This window comes from Pristiophorus japonicus, chromosome 10 (assembly GCF_044704955.1).
Source record: "Pristiophorus japonicus isolate sPriJap1 chromosome 10, sPriJap1.hap1, whole genome shotgun sequence".
Taxonomy (NCBI): domain Eukaryota; kingdom Metazoa; phylum Chordata; class Chondrichthyes; family Pristiophoridae; genus Pristiophorus; species Pristiophorus japonicus.
Genome location: NC_091986.1, coordinates 26,156,027 through 26,173,451, shown reverse-complemented (window position 1 = coordinate 26,173,451; position 17,425 = coordinate 26,156,027). Strand labels below are relative to the sequence as shown.

The following is a 17,425-nucleotide window of genomic DNA, read 5'->3' as shown; positions in this document are numbered from 1 at the left end:
AGGCGTTGCTTAACCGAAAGCCAATATAGGTAAGGGAGCACAGGGATGATGGGTGAGTGGAATTTGATGTGCGTTAGAACATGGGCAGCCGAGTTTTGGATGACCTCTAGTTTATGTAGGGTACAGTGTGGGAGGCCAGTCAGGAATGCTTTGGAATAGTCAAATCTAGAGGTTACAAAGGCAATGAATGAGGGCTTCAGCAGCGGATGAGCTGAAGCAAGAGTGGAGACGGGCGATGTTACGGAGGTGGAAATAGGCGGTCTTAGTTATTCTGTGGATATGTAGTCGAAAGCTCATTTCAGGATCAAATATGACCCCAAGGTTGTGAACAGTCTGATTCAGCCTCAGACAGAAGTTGGGGAGAGGGATGGGGTCAGTGGCTAGGGAACGTAGTTTGTGGTGGGGACTGAAAACAATGTCTTTGGTCTTCCCAATATTCAATTGGAGAAAAATTCTTCTCATCCAGAACTGGATGTCTGACTCGCAGTCTGACAATTTAGAGACCATGGAGAGGTCGAGAGAAGTGGTAGTGAGGTAGAGCTGAGTGTCATCAACGTACATGTGGAAACAGACGCTGTGTTTTCAGATGATGTCGCCAAGGGGAAATATGTAGATGAGAAATAGGAGGGGCCAAGAATGGATCCTTTGGGGGACACCTGAGGTAACGATGCGGGGACGGGAAGAGAAGCTGTTGCAGGTGATTCTCTGGCTACGATTAGATAGATAAGAATGGAACCAGGCAAGTGCAGTCCTACCCAGCTGAACGACAGTGGCGAGGCGTTGGAGAAGGATAGAGTGGTCAACCATGTCAAAGACTGCAGACCAGTCTAGAACATACAGTAAATACAGATTTGACTATTCTTGTAATGAAAACAGCAAAGACATTTCCCCTGCATTACATTTCAACATAAATCTCGCTCTCTTGAAACATGTCCAATTACACCTTTCATAGTCGTTTACTATCATATAGCTTTCTGGATAATTCCATCAGTGCTGGCTTTGCACTAATTGCTGATTCCAAGAAATAGCTCCAGTGCCTTTGAAGATATCGTGGAACAAAGAACTTTAAAGCTTTATTTCTCATTAGGGCATTTATGTCATCAAAGCTTCACATGATTCAATATTAAAACAGTGTTTACTCACAGAAATGCAGCTGCCAAACGAACGTGTACTATATATAGTCCCACAGGATGCTTGTAATTGGATGGAATGGCTTGAACCATTGCATCCAAACACTTTGATCTGAGGCAAAAAGAACCGTGGTAGCAATTAGCGATAGACAAATCGACGATGGTAATTTAATTCTGTGCATACTATTTGCACCACAAGTCTGTTGGGAATAAATTCAGATGAACTCTTCAGTGCAATAGTGCCTTAACAGTTTCTCCTTAAATTACACAATATTACACGACCAAATAGCAGGTAGTTTTCTTGCTCTACTGCCAGAATTTTGTTGGGATATTCAAGTGAAATGGCTTCATCGGATGTGTAAAATATAGAGGCTGTAGGATGGATGAGCAGGATTTAGAACTAAAAAAGCATTGCAAGTAAAGCATTTTTTGTTACAAAAAAAATAGCAAAAGTGTCTTTTGCTAAGTTATATCTGTAGTGAGATGCCAAAATACTAGTTTTTTGATGGGGGCAGCTCAGGTGCTGCATTAATGTGAGCTCTTCCTTACCAGTGTTATGCACAGTGAATGTGTAATGGGAAGGGGAAGCGAGGAGAGCGAGAGGACTGACCAGTTGAGCATCATAAGATTGCTGGAAGTCTGCAGATCTCTAGTACATCACATTATGCGAGGACACCTGAAATTTGGCATTTTTTTGCCTTCCTGAAGCTTATTGTGGGATGGTTGTAATTATGTTGATTACTGATTTTTATACTATTAATGTGGAACAATGGAAGCTGATTTATTCTCCCTTTTAAAAAAAAACCTTTCGCAAATCAGAAGTATTGAGTGATTTGTATTATGATCACTTCTGTTTCAGGGGTGAATCTTTAGATGACTTGGATTCCCCAAAGGCACACACTTGGGGATCAATGTCTGAGCCAGTATATTCCTCAGGAAAGGAATCTCCTCACTACCCAGTCTCCACTTCAAATCGATTCTTCATGCGCACTCCATCATCGACCTTACCGTCTCAATCCACCGGATCAGTGAGAACAGCGTCATGGACCAAGAACCCTTCTGTGGACCCAACTGCTCAGTCCCAGATAACTCAAGGCAACAGGTATGGCTCTGTACTTCATTTGGATTGAATGTTATTCCATGTGTTGCGTGTGTTCAATGCAATGCTTTATATTCTGTACAAATGCAAGAACTACTTCATGGAAAATTCTTACACAATAGTTCACTGACTATTATCATTTTTTTATGCACAGTTTTGTTGAACAAGTCGGATGTTCTTTCAAATTCACATAATCGTAAACAGAAGAAACATCTATCTGTCTACTTATCAATGTCACTATTGTCCCCTTGTTAGCTTGTTTTGTATTTCAAGCTGTAATCCGAGACGTGAATGGGAATAATAGACTGTGATCAGCACTCTACATTCATGTCACTGGAGCAAAGCTTCCCCTCAAGTCACTGCAGGATTGCTGTCCAGAAATATCAACTTTTAACCAGTGATTTTATCAAAACATGTTAAGAGAGGGTGACTGAAACACTGAAAAATGTTATGTAAAGAGAAGTCTAGCTATTTTGGTAGAATTGCTGAAATCAAACACTATGTAGCAGGACATTACCACATATTTATATCAAATAAAGTCTCTGCCTTAATAATAGAAGAATATTCTGTTTGAACATGAGTATGTAGACAGTCACACCTCTGAAATGCAGGCATATCAGAAATGTTCAGGAGTTGAAATAAAATTTTCTAGTCCATCTGAAAATGTTCCAAGGCCATCCAAAGTTCTGCACCCCCGCCCCACCAAAGCTATACGGGGGCGGAAAGGCCCATTAGCACCTCCGGGAGGCGCTATCGGGGCGCTAATTATTTATCGCCCGGGTGCTCTCCCACCCACCACCCCCACCCAGAATTGACCCCGGGAATCTGCGGGCAAAAACGGGTTTGCCTTGCGCGCCGACCCCTTCTCGCCCCATGGGGGAAATTACCCCGCGGGACACAAGGTTGGCATGGGGGCGATACCAACGCGCGAAGCTGTTGCAGCTGGGGCGCCCCAGCTTCCCTTAAAGGGGAGGGCCTTGCCCCACGGCGGCCGCTTTTTTTTTTTGTCGGCCGACTTGGTAGTTGGCCCGACAATGGCGGCCGATGGCCCGGCTGAAACCTTTCCCCTTTAAAGGAAGGGCAGGGACGTTGTGAGGCGTCAGCGTGGCGTGGCGGCCATTCCTGCCTCCGATACTGCCCAGTTCAGCATGATTGGTTTAATTAAAATTGTGCGTCCCAAACGGGGTGCAAGACAATTTAGCCCCTTATCTCTTTTAAAAATATGTAAAAGTAACCATTCCAAGTTTATTTTTGAGCTGCTTGTTTATGATGATCAGATTTTCTTTGTGCAGTGTGTGTGGTTGTTTTTTTCTTCTAGACTTTTTCTGTACTACTGTTTCTCATGTGATCTTGAGGCCATCTAATGCTGTTGGAAGAACATCTACAATTTAGTCACAGACTACAGGCCCAGCTCAAAGGTCCTAGTTTCAGGGCTGTGCTTATGTATCTCCACTTTATATTGATCGCAAAGATCCAACGAATTGACGTCTTGAACATCCCCCACAGGGTTAATGTCATCATTCTAATACCTGTATAGCATTTATATAGTTGGTCCCCTTTTTGTTCTGTATCCAGGTCAATAAGTGGAAAGAAGATCTGTTCATACTGTGATAGCGCTCTGGGCAAAGGAGCTGCCATGATCATCGAGTCTCTTGGTCTTTGTTATCATTTACATTGTTTTAAGGTGAGGCTAGGGACCAGCGATGAGAAAGGGAGAACACTGCTAAGTGACGATTAGGGACGTCTGCTAAAGACACGCATGCTTGCTTCGAACTCTACAATTAGGCTCGATATTAATATTTTGACAGTGTGTGAATCCATGCGGACATTTTACTCAAAGTGACACAGTAATTATTACAAAGATGATTACTTTTGGAAGAGAAATAATTTATTATTTAGTTTGCTTTTTTGGACTTGAATTCTGCATGGATTCTGCAGCTGTTATAGAATAATTTCATCGCTGTACTAACCTGTGCCAAAATTGTGTAATCGTTGATTCTGTTGCAGATTGGCATAATTCACAACTTCCTGCTTGTGCTTCTATCATAATTGACAGATTTATTTTCAGCTAACATGGAAGGCACTTGCTTCATAACCATCTTTTGTAGGTTTATATTTGCACAAATCTGTACCTTTTATAATCAATTTGTCATTTAACTTTTTTTTTGTTTTTCCTACTAATGCCTGTATCTTCACTCCCTACTAATGCCTGTATTTTCCACATTCATTAACACATTAGTACTTTGCTTCTCAGTGTAGAGTGACTCGACTATATAACCTATTTAATGCATCAGTGATCTGTGTAGTCACGAAAGAGACACTTGGACCACTTTTGCTTGATGTGAACAATTTTTCTTTTTTAAAATGTCCATTTTGTTTTATGCATGCCCAGACTCATTAAATGTCATTTTATTTGGCCAATTTTTAAATCTTTCTCTGAAATATTTGTAGTTTTTCCTCATTGTGCCGTAGACATAAATGCTAGGGTGCATTACTTGTTCACAACCTTTACATAAGAACATAAGAAATAGGAGCAGGAGTAGGCCATACAGCCCCTCGAGCCTGCTCCAACATTTAATACGATCATGGCTGATCCGATCATGGACTCGGGTCCACTTCCCTGCCCGCTCCCCATAAGCCCTTATTCCCTTATCGGTTAAGAAACTGTCTATCTCTGTCTTAAATTTATTCAATCACCCAGCTTCTACAGCTCTCTGAGGCAGCGAATTCCACAGTAATTCCACACTAATTCTGTTGAGCTTGTCCACAAGAAGATAATGCCAAAGTGAATCTCCTAGAATCCCTATTTTTGTCAAATTATCCCTCCTTGGTCTTGCTGACTTTCCTACTGAAATTGAGAATTCACCATTTTATTGGTCATATCTATGGTTTTTGCACCTTTCACCTCTGTGAGGTCAAAGGTACGCTTAAATTATTTGTACCCTTTCGGTTGGCTGCCCCAAGCTATGAGGTGTCGCCTCCTGAGAGGATGAGCAGGTAACCTGCTCCTAGGTCCCTCCACTCACCCCCCACCCTCCCCAATTTTCTGCCATTGCACAACTAGGAGTGAAGCAGTTGTCTTGGAGGAGCTGAACCCTATGATGTTCTCTCACCAGTGAGCTGCCTAGTTACTGCTTACTGCTTGTGTATCGGGGCAGTCATTGGTGTGAACCTGTGACCCACCTTTCTGTAAGCAACCAGCTATTGCTCTCCCGTCCTGTTCAGAAAACGTAAAGAATGAAATTCAGGCTAAGTAAGCCAATAAAAAGACATGCTGTCTCTTTTGGACTTGATTGCTTCTTTGGAATTTCAACGGTTGTGTAACATCTTGAAAGATCTAAATAATCAGTCTTGTTTCGTGCACAGTGCATGTCATGCAGTGTCGACCTTGGGGGTACAGAATCTGGAGCAGAGGTTCGAGTACGGAACAACAGACTCTACTGCAATGCCTGCTACATCCAGTTCAAAGGTAGGTGGAAGTTCAAAAGCATCATTCCAGAACCTGCTGAGAGATGATCCTTAAACTTGCTCGTGATCATGGAAACCAAGCGGGAATATCACTGCTCCATAATGAGTCCCACCAGTGCAGACTACATTTCCTGTAATTGAAACAATCTTGTGTAAAATGTTGCCTCGTCCTCCCTCTGTGTTCTGTTTTTTATGTTGCCTTTGTTTGTCTGACCTCCCATCGCTTTCAATTTCTATTAGCTTTTTTCCCCCAACTGCTTTGAGGCTTTCATTTTCTTTTCCAGTACAGCTAAGGTTGTTCACAAAAACAGAAAGTGGGAGGGGAAATATCGAATTATGACAGTCAGGATTGATTTAGTCACAGTGGGTATTTGGGAAGATGCTGGGACTGGAGCGATGAATACAATTGAAATTAGAAAAGCTATTTAGTTGCTGACAGTCTTCTTGATCCAGAGGTCTCTCTTACAGAACGCTGACGAGGTACTGTCTACTCCCACACAGCCCCCTATTTAATTAATGATAACTTTGTGTAGAGGACATGGTGTGATACAGGGTTGAATGAAAGTCAATCTATCGTGAGAGCTTTATTTACCGAGTTCAAAGAGTGACACTTGGAAAACCATTTGAAAATGCTTTGTGTGGGCATCTGAATTAAAAGGGTCATCTCAATAGTTTTGAATTATTTGTCAAGTCCGATGTATTCTTTTCTCCCAAAGGGTATTTGCTTCTCTTTCCCCTTTCTTGGCTCACGCTGTGTCACACTGAATTCCCAAATGTATTTTGTTCTCTGACCTCTGCCGGTATCACTGTGAAACTGGCCTCCAGGAAACAGAGAAACAGTCCAGGGTAATACACTCTCGAATTCAAGGGGAAGCAACTGGTGTTTGCCTCTGCACAGCACCATGACAAACATTGCCACTACATGTGGAGGTTCACGGAGATTGACAATCCATTTTTGAATCTGAGAGCAATATATAATGTTCTCTGTTGAGTTACTTTGGAATTGTTCCTCATTAGTTCAACCTCCGCTTACAAATAAGAATGGCCATCAACATAGTAGGTGCAAATCACGAGGTACACTGTCCACTTGAGAACTTGTTGAGGCCAACTTGGTCAGTCAATCTTCCTCCAAACTGCTGCATTTAAAGGCCTTGTTCTGAGTCCTGCCCTCAATGTTGTTAAATAAACCAATGTCTGAATTCGGATAATGGGGCACACCACCGTGTTTTTGTTTGCATTGGTCCGGTCATCAGGTAAAGTTGGAGCTCACTTCTTTCATACAATAACTGCTATTTAGACCCATTTACAAGGACTTCCTCTTGAAGCTACTTGGAGAAGCTTGTATGCTTTACATTTTCATCTAAAAGTTCAGGACAATTAAATACTTTGGTTTGATTCAAGCCAGCCGAAATACACGAGTCTTAATAGTATTCACATCTTGGTTTCTGTGCTATTATGGCACACTTGAATAGTGCCATGAAATGCACTGGTGTAGTGGCATGAGTATACTTCACAAAGTCTAAGTATGAAGCAGCACTAGGAAATTCTCAGGGTTAAGTTGCAAAGTGTTTTCTGTACTCCATTGATCATTTTTCGAACTGCAAGGGAGACTGACTATTCCGGGCAGTTCTATGGGTTTCTATGGCTTTAGGCCATGTCAGCACACTTATCTCTGAGTCAGAAGGTTGTGGGTTCAAGTCCCACTCCCAAAAACTTGAGCAAATAAAAATAAAAAAATCTGGGCTGACACTCCAGTGCAAAGCTGAGGGAGTGTTGCACCATTGGAGGTGCCATCTTTCAGATGAGACATTTAAACCGAGGTGCCGTCTGCCCTCTCGGGTGGACGTAAAAGATCCCATGGCACTATTTCGAAGAAGAGCAGGGTAGTTATCCCTGGTGTCTTGGCCAAAATTTATCCCTCAATCAACATAATAAAAAACCAGATTATCTGGTCATTATCACATTGCTGTTTGTGGGAGCTTGCTGTGTGCAAGTTGGCTGCCACATTTCCCACATACAACAGTGACTACACTCCAAAAGTACTTCATTGACTGTAAAGCGCTTTGAGACGTCTAGTGATCGTGAAAGGCGCAAGTCTTTTGTTTCTGGTATTTTAAAGGCTGATAAAAAGAATGTTGACGCTCATGACTCTGATCCACTTTGTGACTTTATTTTTGGAACAGCCGGACAGCCCATGCTCAATTGAGGAGACTCCAAGCGATGCAAAGATGCTGCTGCACATAAAAGAGGAGGAAGAACTTGGCTCAACACTATAAGAAACCTAACTTAGATACTCCACCTGAATGATAACATTTTACTTTTTTGATAATCAGAATACATCAAATAACGTGACTCATTTGAATTTTTAACTTCCTAAAACATTTATCACAATTGGACTGCAAATGGGCTAACTATTCGATTAAACAACAACCTTCAATTTATCTGTTTTCTTGTGAAGTCGGCATGTACAGTAGATAAGGGAATGCATGGTGTATTATACAGAAAGTGTATTAGTGATTCATAACTTTCCTTTTATTTATCAAGCTGAGGAACTGTTAGTGGATGGTGCAAGGAAGGTAACTTTGCCTTTGTGTTCATATTGCTTCTTGTAGAGCACAATTATGATTTATATAAATATATTCTATTCAAAAATTTATCTGTCTTGGCACTTTGAAAGATCTGTCGTGTACGAATTTCCACGTTGTAGTAAATTATCTAAGCACAATTGTTTGCTATCTCCATTCCCGTTGTGTTTCTGTTGGGGGTCGGCAACTACGGAAAAGCTTAATATTTTCTAGAATGAGGGACAGGTTAAATAAGACAAGGCATGCATGTATTTTTAATGTACAGACCTCGGACATTAAGAAGCTTTTGAAGATGTAAAATCAAAATCTGTGTGATTTACTCTTGGCTTTGTGGAACTGATGGATATCTGGTAAAATATTTTGCAAAAAAAACTGTATAAAGGAAAAAAAATCCATTCATTTTTGTGTTAACTTGTGTTTATAAATAAAATGCATAAATCTTCAAATCGTGTCATTGGTTTTAATATTCAAAATCACCTGATCTATCTACATGTTAGAAGTATATAAACAGGCAAGGATTTGTATACTGACACATGGCGAAACTTGCCGTCATTTTGTCTTAAAATATGAAGTGATATTGTGACAAATTGAAAATATTCTGTTTAAACAGAAAGCGGGTAAGCATTTGTACACTCTCTTTCTGAAGCACCTTGAATAGTCTAGGCAATGGTTAGAAAACGTCACAGCACTGCAGTTTAATTGAATAATATACAATTAGCAAACTGACAAGTGCCCGCTTCCTATCGACCTGAAAGATTCCTGTGAAGTTTTACAAGCTCCAGTTGAATTTTAAACATCACTGTGAAGTTAAGTTATTCTAGGCTAATTCTGGCTAAGATTCAGTTACTGAGCATATGCACATTTAGAAATCTTATTATGATATTAATACGGAGCAGGTTATTATTAAAATAATGTGTGTATTAAGACCTTTTTTTAGAATATCGCAAGCAAATAGAGCTGTAGTTCTCTTAAAATGGTACGAATAGGTATAGTTTATGTACATCAATCGAATGATGCCACCTTGTGGTTGATTGCAACAATTGCTACAAACACAGTTAATACTTTTTAGCTTGTTAACTTTGTGCAATTATGCCATTGCACATAGGGCTGAAATTCAGTGCCGCCAGAAAGCTGGCGCACCAATGATTTCCTACCTGTTTTTTCCGCCGGGAGGGATGAGGTGGCCTTCGGATCGATTTTCGGCACTTTGAAATGTTTTCGGTGTCGGACCGGAAGTCCGTCATAGTGGGGGTGGAAGTGCGGTGATAAGTCTTGCTGAGGGGCGAAAGTTGGGGCGGAATCGAGTCTCCGCCACTGTCACTCAGCGGTGGTGACGTCACAGTGCGCGTGCGTCACCATGCTCACTCCCCTGCGTTAAGGAGGAAAGAAGCGGGCATTTTTTAAACTTCGGCCACTGGGCCACCATAGAGGGTTTCGGCCGGGCCCCAATCGGGAGCGCCAGGATGCCTGTTGTGGGCCTGGCCGAACACGGGACACAATAGTCCGGCCGACATGGAAGTCGGTCAGCAATAAAAATAATATGGCGGCCCTCCCCTTTAAGGTCTGCCGCAACACCAGGGCCGAGAGAGAGGAGACAAGATGCGCCTACAGAAAAAGCTGTCGGGGGCACTGCATGGTGGGGCAATGATTTTTTACCTAAATTTCGGGCGGAGTATTCTACAGGTGAGAGAGAGCGGCGGTGTGTGCTTTTGATGACGCACTTATGGCGGTCATCAGCAGCGGGGCGGAATTGGGAACAGGCCGAAAAATCCCCAACGTGAATTTGATTCGGGGCGACCATTGGACTGCCACTCGGTTCCGCCACATGGCCGTCGCAAAATGGCAGAAATGGGCCTTAGCCGGATCCTGAATTTTGGCCCCAGTATATTTTCTACCATTAAAGGCACATTTTGACTCCTATGCCACGAGCGTGGTTTCTGAAATTCATTGGTGTACTAATAGATTTAAGAAACTGAAGACACGTCTTCATGAAGCTTAAGCCATATATGTAGTGTCGGTTTGCTTGGGGAGCTTTTGTTTCCTGTGGAGACGTGTGCTTTATTTTTCAGTGGTTTTGTTTGAGACCCTTGTGATACGTTTTGGAACTTTTTTTTGCAGGTGGCGGAGGACAAGTGACTCCTTGAAAAGCCCCAGTCTAATCAGGCCACCAATCTGTCCCAGTTGGACACCAGACTTTCCGAGGTGGAGCCCAGAGCCTGCACGGCAGCCGTTTGACCTTTTACCATAGCTGCAAGGGGTTGGTGACACTGACTTCCTTTGTGAGGGCCCGGCTGCAGTGTCCCTGGAGACTTGCCAGAGTAGACTGCACATGAGATGGCAAAGTAGATCCATTCGAGCAGACAACCAATATGGTGGCCATCAATAATTTAATGATTAAGTACAATTAGTTACATGCAGTAAAGATGGATATTCCCATCGCCCCAATCCCTTGAAGGACTGGCGCTCATGCTTTGAAACTCTCAGTTCCTTGCTCCTGTTCTGTCTTTCCCCCTTAAGGCAGTTCTTTATATACCCTCAACGCCAGGTGGCATCAACATGTCCGTGACATCATCCACCCTCAGCCAATCAGTGACACCGGCCCATTTAACTCGTGTATGGATGTACTTCCATTTTGTTTCTCCCTGACTCCAGTTTTCCAGCAGACATAAAGCTGAAAACAAACTGCAGGAAGTCAGTTTAGGATTACAATACCATGCAGGCTAGAAGCAGACCCCTCCACACTTTGCCATGTTGCTGAAACTCCTTAGCAGGGCTTCCATTACAACAACAACTTGGATTTATATAGCGCCTTTAACATAGTGCAACATCCCAAGGTGCATCACAGGAGTGTTATCAAACAAAATTTGACACTGAGCCACAAAAGGAGATGTTAGGAAAGAATGACCAAAAGCTTGGACAAAGAGGTAGGTTTTAAGGAGCATCTTAAAGGGGGAGAGGGGTTTAGGGGGGTTATTCCAGAGCTTAGGGCCTTTGCAGCTGAAGGCATGGCCACCATTAAAATTGGTAATGAAAGTGACTATCGATAATACCTGGTGCAACTGCTGGTGTGAGGTAAGTGGTTTACTTGTCATAGCTGGGCTCCTGAAGTCCTCTGTCCTGCTCAGCAGTGTTGTGCGAGGACTTTGCCCCCCGGCGAGTTCTCTCCTGTACTGTCCCCGTGTCCAATAGCTGCTGCTGCTCACTCGTGCTTGGTGTTTCACCTCTATCTAATCCATGCAGAGCGCCAATGTCAATGCTGGTGCTTGGGAGGGATGGAGCACCTGATTTCGCCAAGGTGTCTTTTTCAGTCGCCTCTTGCTGCAGTGAAGTACCTCGTGAAACAAAATCTAAGTGCTTTCGGGGGCGGGGGGTGTCCCAAGAAGATGCCAGCGTAGGGCGGGCTGGGGCAGGGAAGGCCCAGGGATTCCTTCAAGGGTCTGGCGAAGAATAATAAATATTACTTGCCTTGGCCTCTTCTGGCCAGTCTGTTGCAACCCGGCAGGTTTCTCCAGCGGGTTTGACACCGCATGGACCTCCCCCAAGTCATTGTTCAAATCGCGTCGTGGCGCGAATGAGGTTAACGGGCTGCAGCTCGAGCCTTGGCCCACTGTAAAAACCGGTGAAGATAAAATCACCGGGTGGAATGGACGCAGGTGATTTTAACTCCGCTCCCCACTCGTCAATCCCACTGGGCGGAGAGGGGTTGAAATTGTCCCCAGTGTGATCGTCTCGGGGATTCCCTTCTCCCAAGTTTTCCCAGTATAGCTGGTTGTCTTTAAATGAGATTATGTTGAACAGAAGAAAATTCCGACCCCCCCCTTCCACATGGAGAAAGCTGATGGAATATTCCTGGAGGAGACTCACTCAGACAATGTGAGTATGGGATAGACTTGGGAGTTGGATTTTTTTGTTCACTTTCCAGTCCTCCTCAAAAGCCGGGGTGGTCATTCTGGTCTATGGGAATCTTCCTTTGGTAGCAAGTCTATTAAGTGCCAGTTTGGCTGAGTTGATGACCTGTTTGCCTGAGCCAGAAGGTTGCATTCAAGCACCATTCGGGGAAACTTGAGTAAATAATCCAGGCTGACAGTCCAGTGCAGTACAGAAGGAGTGCCGCATTGTCTGAGGTACTGTTCTTCAAACAAGATGTAAAACTGAGGTGCAGCCTTGCAAATGAGGCCCCTTTGCCTGTAAAGATGCCCTGAGACTATTCAAGGAGGGCCAGGAGGCAGTTGCTGCTGATTTCTGCTGTAACTATCTGCTTTCTGTTCGAGGTCTTTCAACAAATTATTTGTGTTATCAAAAGAAAATTAAATTCCACGTTTAACTTACGAAGCAATGGACAAAGATGAATAAAAACAAACCCTAAATGAAAATTTTTGATTTACTTTCAAAAAAGTGACTGTGTAAATATAGCCTATGCTGCAGGTTGCCTCAGTTGAACGTATCTGGGGCGTTTGTGATGTATGGGAAGTAATACAGGTAATATGATTCTCGTGAATTATAAATATCCTGAGGTGAGTATTTGTGTTCAACAATTTTTTTCCCCCTCCAGTCGGGCACTGGATCTCTCCGATGGTATGTGGAGGCTTTAGAGCATGAGTAAGACCATGCAAGAGGCAAACCATTTTAAATTTGTTTCAGGGTTGTTTCTCATTGGTGAATTAATTATCTGAAGATAGATTTTCCCATGTCATGTAGAACGTGTATGATCAATCTCCAGAGTAATTAGTTTGGGGTAATAATACCAAGCCGTGGAAAGCAACTTGCAGTAGATACTTATGTCAGGAAGCTGTACCACAATTATTGCAGCTCTAGCTGGGGCCAAATAATGTACACTTAGGTTACATGTCTTCTCTTTGCATCCTGGTATATTTGGTTCCTGGAAATCCCTGAAGTTTAGTATTCCAATATTCCATAAACAAGAGGATAAAACTGCTTTAGCTATATGTAACATTAAAAAAAACAGCATGTCCACTTTAGTGCAGTGGTTTTCCAGCTTTGGTGTGGGGAACCCCTGAGATCATTGACCTATTCATAGAGATCACCAGGAAATAGTGGAACACTCCCCTAGATCCCCTGTCGCAATTTCTGAAGGGCCACGTCAACTCCCCAAAGGTAACGGTCTCATCGCTGAAGATGACATTTAATAGTGTACAGCAACACATATGCTATGCTGGTAAGTAAACAAATAGAGACAAAATATGGACTGCAGGATTGCTGAGAAACTGCACCCATGGCATGCAGTATGCATGGACACAGACAGATATTTGACCTTGCAGGATCCCTAGGCTCCCTGAGTGTTTGAAAGGCTATGCTTTGTCACGTTGAATGAAAGTCCCTGTTGCTTTCTGTCTGGTGTTCCTCCATGTTGCAATTGCTGCAATTGTTTTACCTTGGAGCCATTCAGAGATGCCTTTAATTGAAATGCAGAGTATATTCAATTCACAAACGCAGTGGGGTTTGGTGCAAAACTATAATCTTCAGTAAAACATTGTCATAACTGTTATTAATACTTTTTGTTCTGCTGCAGCCACATTACTGAATCACAGAACAGGTTGAGCGTCAAAATCCGGAGTTCCAAAATTCGGAATGTTCCAGGCCGATCCGTGGCGGAGTTGTCCGGAAAATGTTCCGAAATCCGGACTCCCGGACTCCCCCCCCCTCCCCCCCGCCTCAGCGGCCCGACCTCGCCCCGGCCTGACCCTCGGTGGCCCGATCTCGCCCCGGCCCTCAGTGGCCTGACTTCGTTCCGCCACTACCTCGCTCTGGCCCTCAGTGGTCCGACTACGTCACGACTTCGCTCTCCCCGGCCCTCGCCGACCCGACCTCCCCCCGGCACACCCCCCCCCCTTTCTCCCCCCTCTCCCCCTTACCTCGGCGGGCCGACCTCAACCCCATACCTCGGCTGCTCGACCCCACCTACCTCGGCCCAGGCAAAGACGTTCCAAAATCCGGAAATACCCGGAACATCCTCCGTACCGAGGTTCCTGGATTTCGGACGCTCAACCTGTACATACTTTAATGTAAATTGCAAGGTTTCAAACAACTTTCCTGGAGGTTTCTTGTGTAATAGTGTACAAAGTAAACTTAACATTGCTAGTTTCAGGTTCAATTTGGTTGCTGGCTCCCAAAATTAATTTAGCCAAACAGTGTGATTATACATATCTTCACACTAAATATGGGGCCCAGAAGAGGTGAGGGCTCAGGCCTGTCCACACTGCGATATGTGTGTGCACTAGGTCCATGCAGCAGAGCAGGTCTCCAGTCATCCTGGTTCAACCCTTGTCACTGAATAAAGGCCTAGCTCTGTGCAACAGTCACCACATGTTAAAAAAATCCATGTACAGGCATCTTCCACCCCCCTCAGTTGGAGTTCAGGACTGGAACATCGGGTCCTTCATTGAAACATCTGTGAACTCTTGTGGAAGCACGTCATCCTCGCTCAAGAGAGCGCTTATGACTGACTCACACTAAATGCATCAACTGCAATTGGTGTGAAGCAGAATATAAAAAGTTCCCAGGTGATCCATCAAACATCCTGGGGACCTTATTTTAAGTCTAATGTTAAATTATAGTGCCATTCAATTGCCATTGGGCACCTCTGAGCCTATGTGCAAAACACTTATAAAGGACTCTCTGTTACCCTAGCCAAGAGGACAACTTTAAGCCTGCAGATCCAAGTTATACTGCCAGCTTCATGTAGCTCTAAGCAGATAACTGCTACCTGTAATATAACTGACCTCTTATTTCAAGTGTTAGACTTTCTTTTCATATCTGACCCTACAGATCCATTTAGTAACTAGCCTTTATAAACTTCAAAAATAGGATTGTAGCAGCAGATCTGTACAGCCCATCATTTCCATTTCAGAGGAAATCACCGTTGGATGAATAATAAAATATGTAATCAGTGCCTTTTTTGATTTATTCTGATTAAAATGCATACCGTGCAGACATACTTCAGTTGATACATTTGGTTGTTATTTCTGACAGGTGGGTTTGAAGTTTGAAGTGCTGGCTTCATGTATAACTTATTACATTCAGCTTTGATCATCTTCGTCACTTTGTGAATGTTAGAATATTTGTGTGTGATATATATATATTTAAAACATTCAACATTGCAGTTTTTAAAATCTTATTCATTGGCTCCCGGTTAAGCAATGCCTCGATTTCAAAATTTTTATCATTGTTTTCAAATCCCTCCATGGCCTCGCCCCTCCTTATCTCTGTAATCTCCTCCAGCCCCACAACCCCTTGAGATATCTGCGCTCCTCCAATTCCGCCCTCTTGAGCATCACACATTATAATCGCACAACCATTGGTGGCCGTGCCTTCTGTTGCCTAGGCCCCAAGCTCTGGAACTGCCTGCCTAAACCTCTCCATCTCTCTATCTCTTCCTCCTTCAAAACTCTTCTTAAAACCTACCTCTTTGACCAAGCTTTTGGTCACCTGCCCTAATTTCTCCGCATGTGGCTCGGTGTCCAATATTTTGTCTCATAATACTTCTATGAAGCGCCTCGGGAGGCGGTATGTAAATATAACAACTTGTTGTTGTACTTAAAAGGCATATTTCAATATAGCGAGAAGCTCCAGGGTGCGATCAGGCACCAGCAGGAGTTTGGGAGAAGCTGGAGAGAGGTGACAAATGACACGTTCAAAGGGTAGGTTTTAAAGAGGCTTTTGCAAGTGAGAAAAGATGTAGCAGGCAGAGGACTTCAGAAAGGGAATTCCAAAGTATGACCGCAAGGAAGCTTCGCCACAGATGAAGAAGTAGAAAGGGGAAATGCATAGAATCCCAAAGCAGTAGAAGAGTAGATGGTGCGAACTGTTTTGATGTTGGAGGATGAGTGTGAAAAAAAGAAAATTAGCATTTGCATTGAAAGCGTACTTGCAATACAGTTACTAGACCAGCCTTTTTGAGTAAGATCGCATGATCCTGAATAATGCACTCCAAGGAATACTGAGTTGAGACTTGCCAAACTTGGTTTTTAGGACCTGGTATCTCTGCAAAAGTGAGAGGAGACTTCCATCGCTGTCAGTGTGGGCTGGATATGTACTCGGAAACCAGAGTGAAAGTGAACTATAACATAAACTCCCACTCTTCATAACATTCTCATGTTTTAAAACAAACTGAGGTGTTTACAATTTAAGAAATGTGTGGTTATTCACTTTGGTGGGAAGAATAGAAAAACAGAATATTTTTTAAATGGTGAGAAACTTTTAAATGTTGATGGTCAGAGAGATTTGGGTGTCCTTGTGCAAGAAACACAAAGCCAGCATGCAGGTACAGCAAGCAATAAGGAAGGCAAATGGCATGTTGTCCTTTATTGCAATCAGTTGGAGTATGAGAGTAAGGAAGTCTTGCTACAATTGTACAGGGCCTTGGTGTGACCACACCTGGAGTACTGTGCACAGTTTTGGTCTCCTTATCTATGGAAGGTTATACTTGCCTTGGAAGTGGTGCAACGAAGGTTCACTAGATTGATTCCTGGGATGAGAGAGAGATTGTGTAGAATGGGTCTATCTCTCTGGAGTTCAGAAGAATGAGAGGTGATCTCATAGAAACATACAAGATTCTGAAGGAGATTGACAGGGTGGATGCTGAGAGGTTGTTTCCCCTGGCTGGAGTGTCTAGAACTAGGGGACACAGTCTCAGGATAAGAGGTAGGCCATTTAAGACAGAGATGAAGTGGAATTTATTCACTCAGAGGGTTGTGAATCTTTGGAATTCTCTGCCCCAGAGGGCTGTGGATGCTGGGTCCCTGAATATATTCAAGGTGGAGATAGATAGATCTTTGGAGTCTAGGGGAATGAAGGGATATGAAGATCGGGAAAGAAAATGGAGTTGAGGTCGAAGATCAGCCATGATCTTATTGAATGGTGGAGCAGGCTCGAGGGGCCGTATGGCCCACTCCTGCTCCTAATTCTTGTATTCTTATGTTCGACTGAATATTCAAGCTCAGGGAATTGTCTGCATGTCAGTGCTGAATGCTGATTTTCCTTCCATGCACTTTTCTTAGTCCTCTGAAGGGAATATGAAGTGAACTTGTTAAAGAAAATTGACATCCAATTGTTAATTAAGAATTCTGTCAATTAAATGTAATGGGACAGCCTGGACAAAAAAAGTTACATAGCAAGATATTGAT

At 43.3% G+C, this 17,425-nt stretch overlaps 1 protein-coding gene across 5 annotated transcripts in view; it reads left to right on the top strand.

Moving 5' to 3' along the window:
* LOC139274950 (LIM domain only protein 7-like) overlaps window positions 1–8,710 on the top strand; it is a 251,471-nt gene extending 242,761 nt beyond the window's left edge. For all 5 annotated transcript variants that reach the window (XM_070891719.1, XM_070891714.1, XM_070891718.1 and 2 more), the window contains 4 exons: window positions 1,990–2,232; window positions 3,805–3,913; window positions 5,596–5,698; window positions 7,881–8,710. In XM_070891719.1, coding sequence (XP_070747820.1) covers window positions 1,990–2,232; window positions 3,805–3,913; window positions 5,596–5,698; window positions 7,881–7,903 — 478 coding nt within the window. In that variant the 3' untranslated portion in view covers window positions 7,904–8,710. The remainder of the gene's footprint in view (window positions 1–1,989; window positions 2,233–3,804; window positions 3,914–5,595; window positions 5,699–7,880) is intronic.
* The last annotated feature ends 8,715 nt before the right edge of the window (window positions 8,711–17,425 follow it).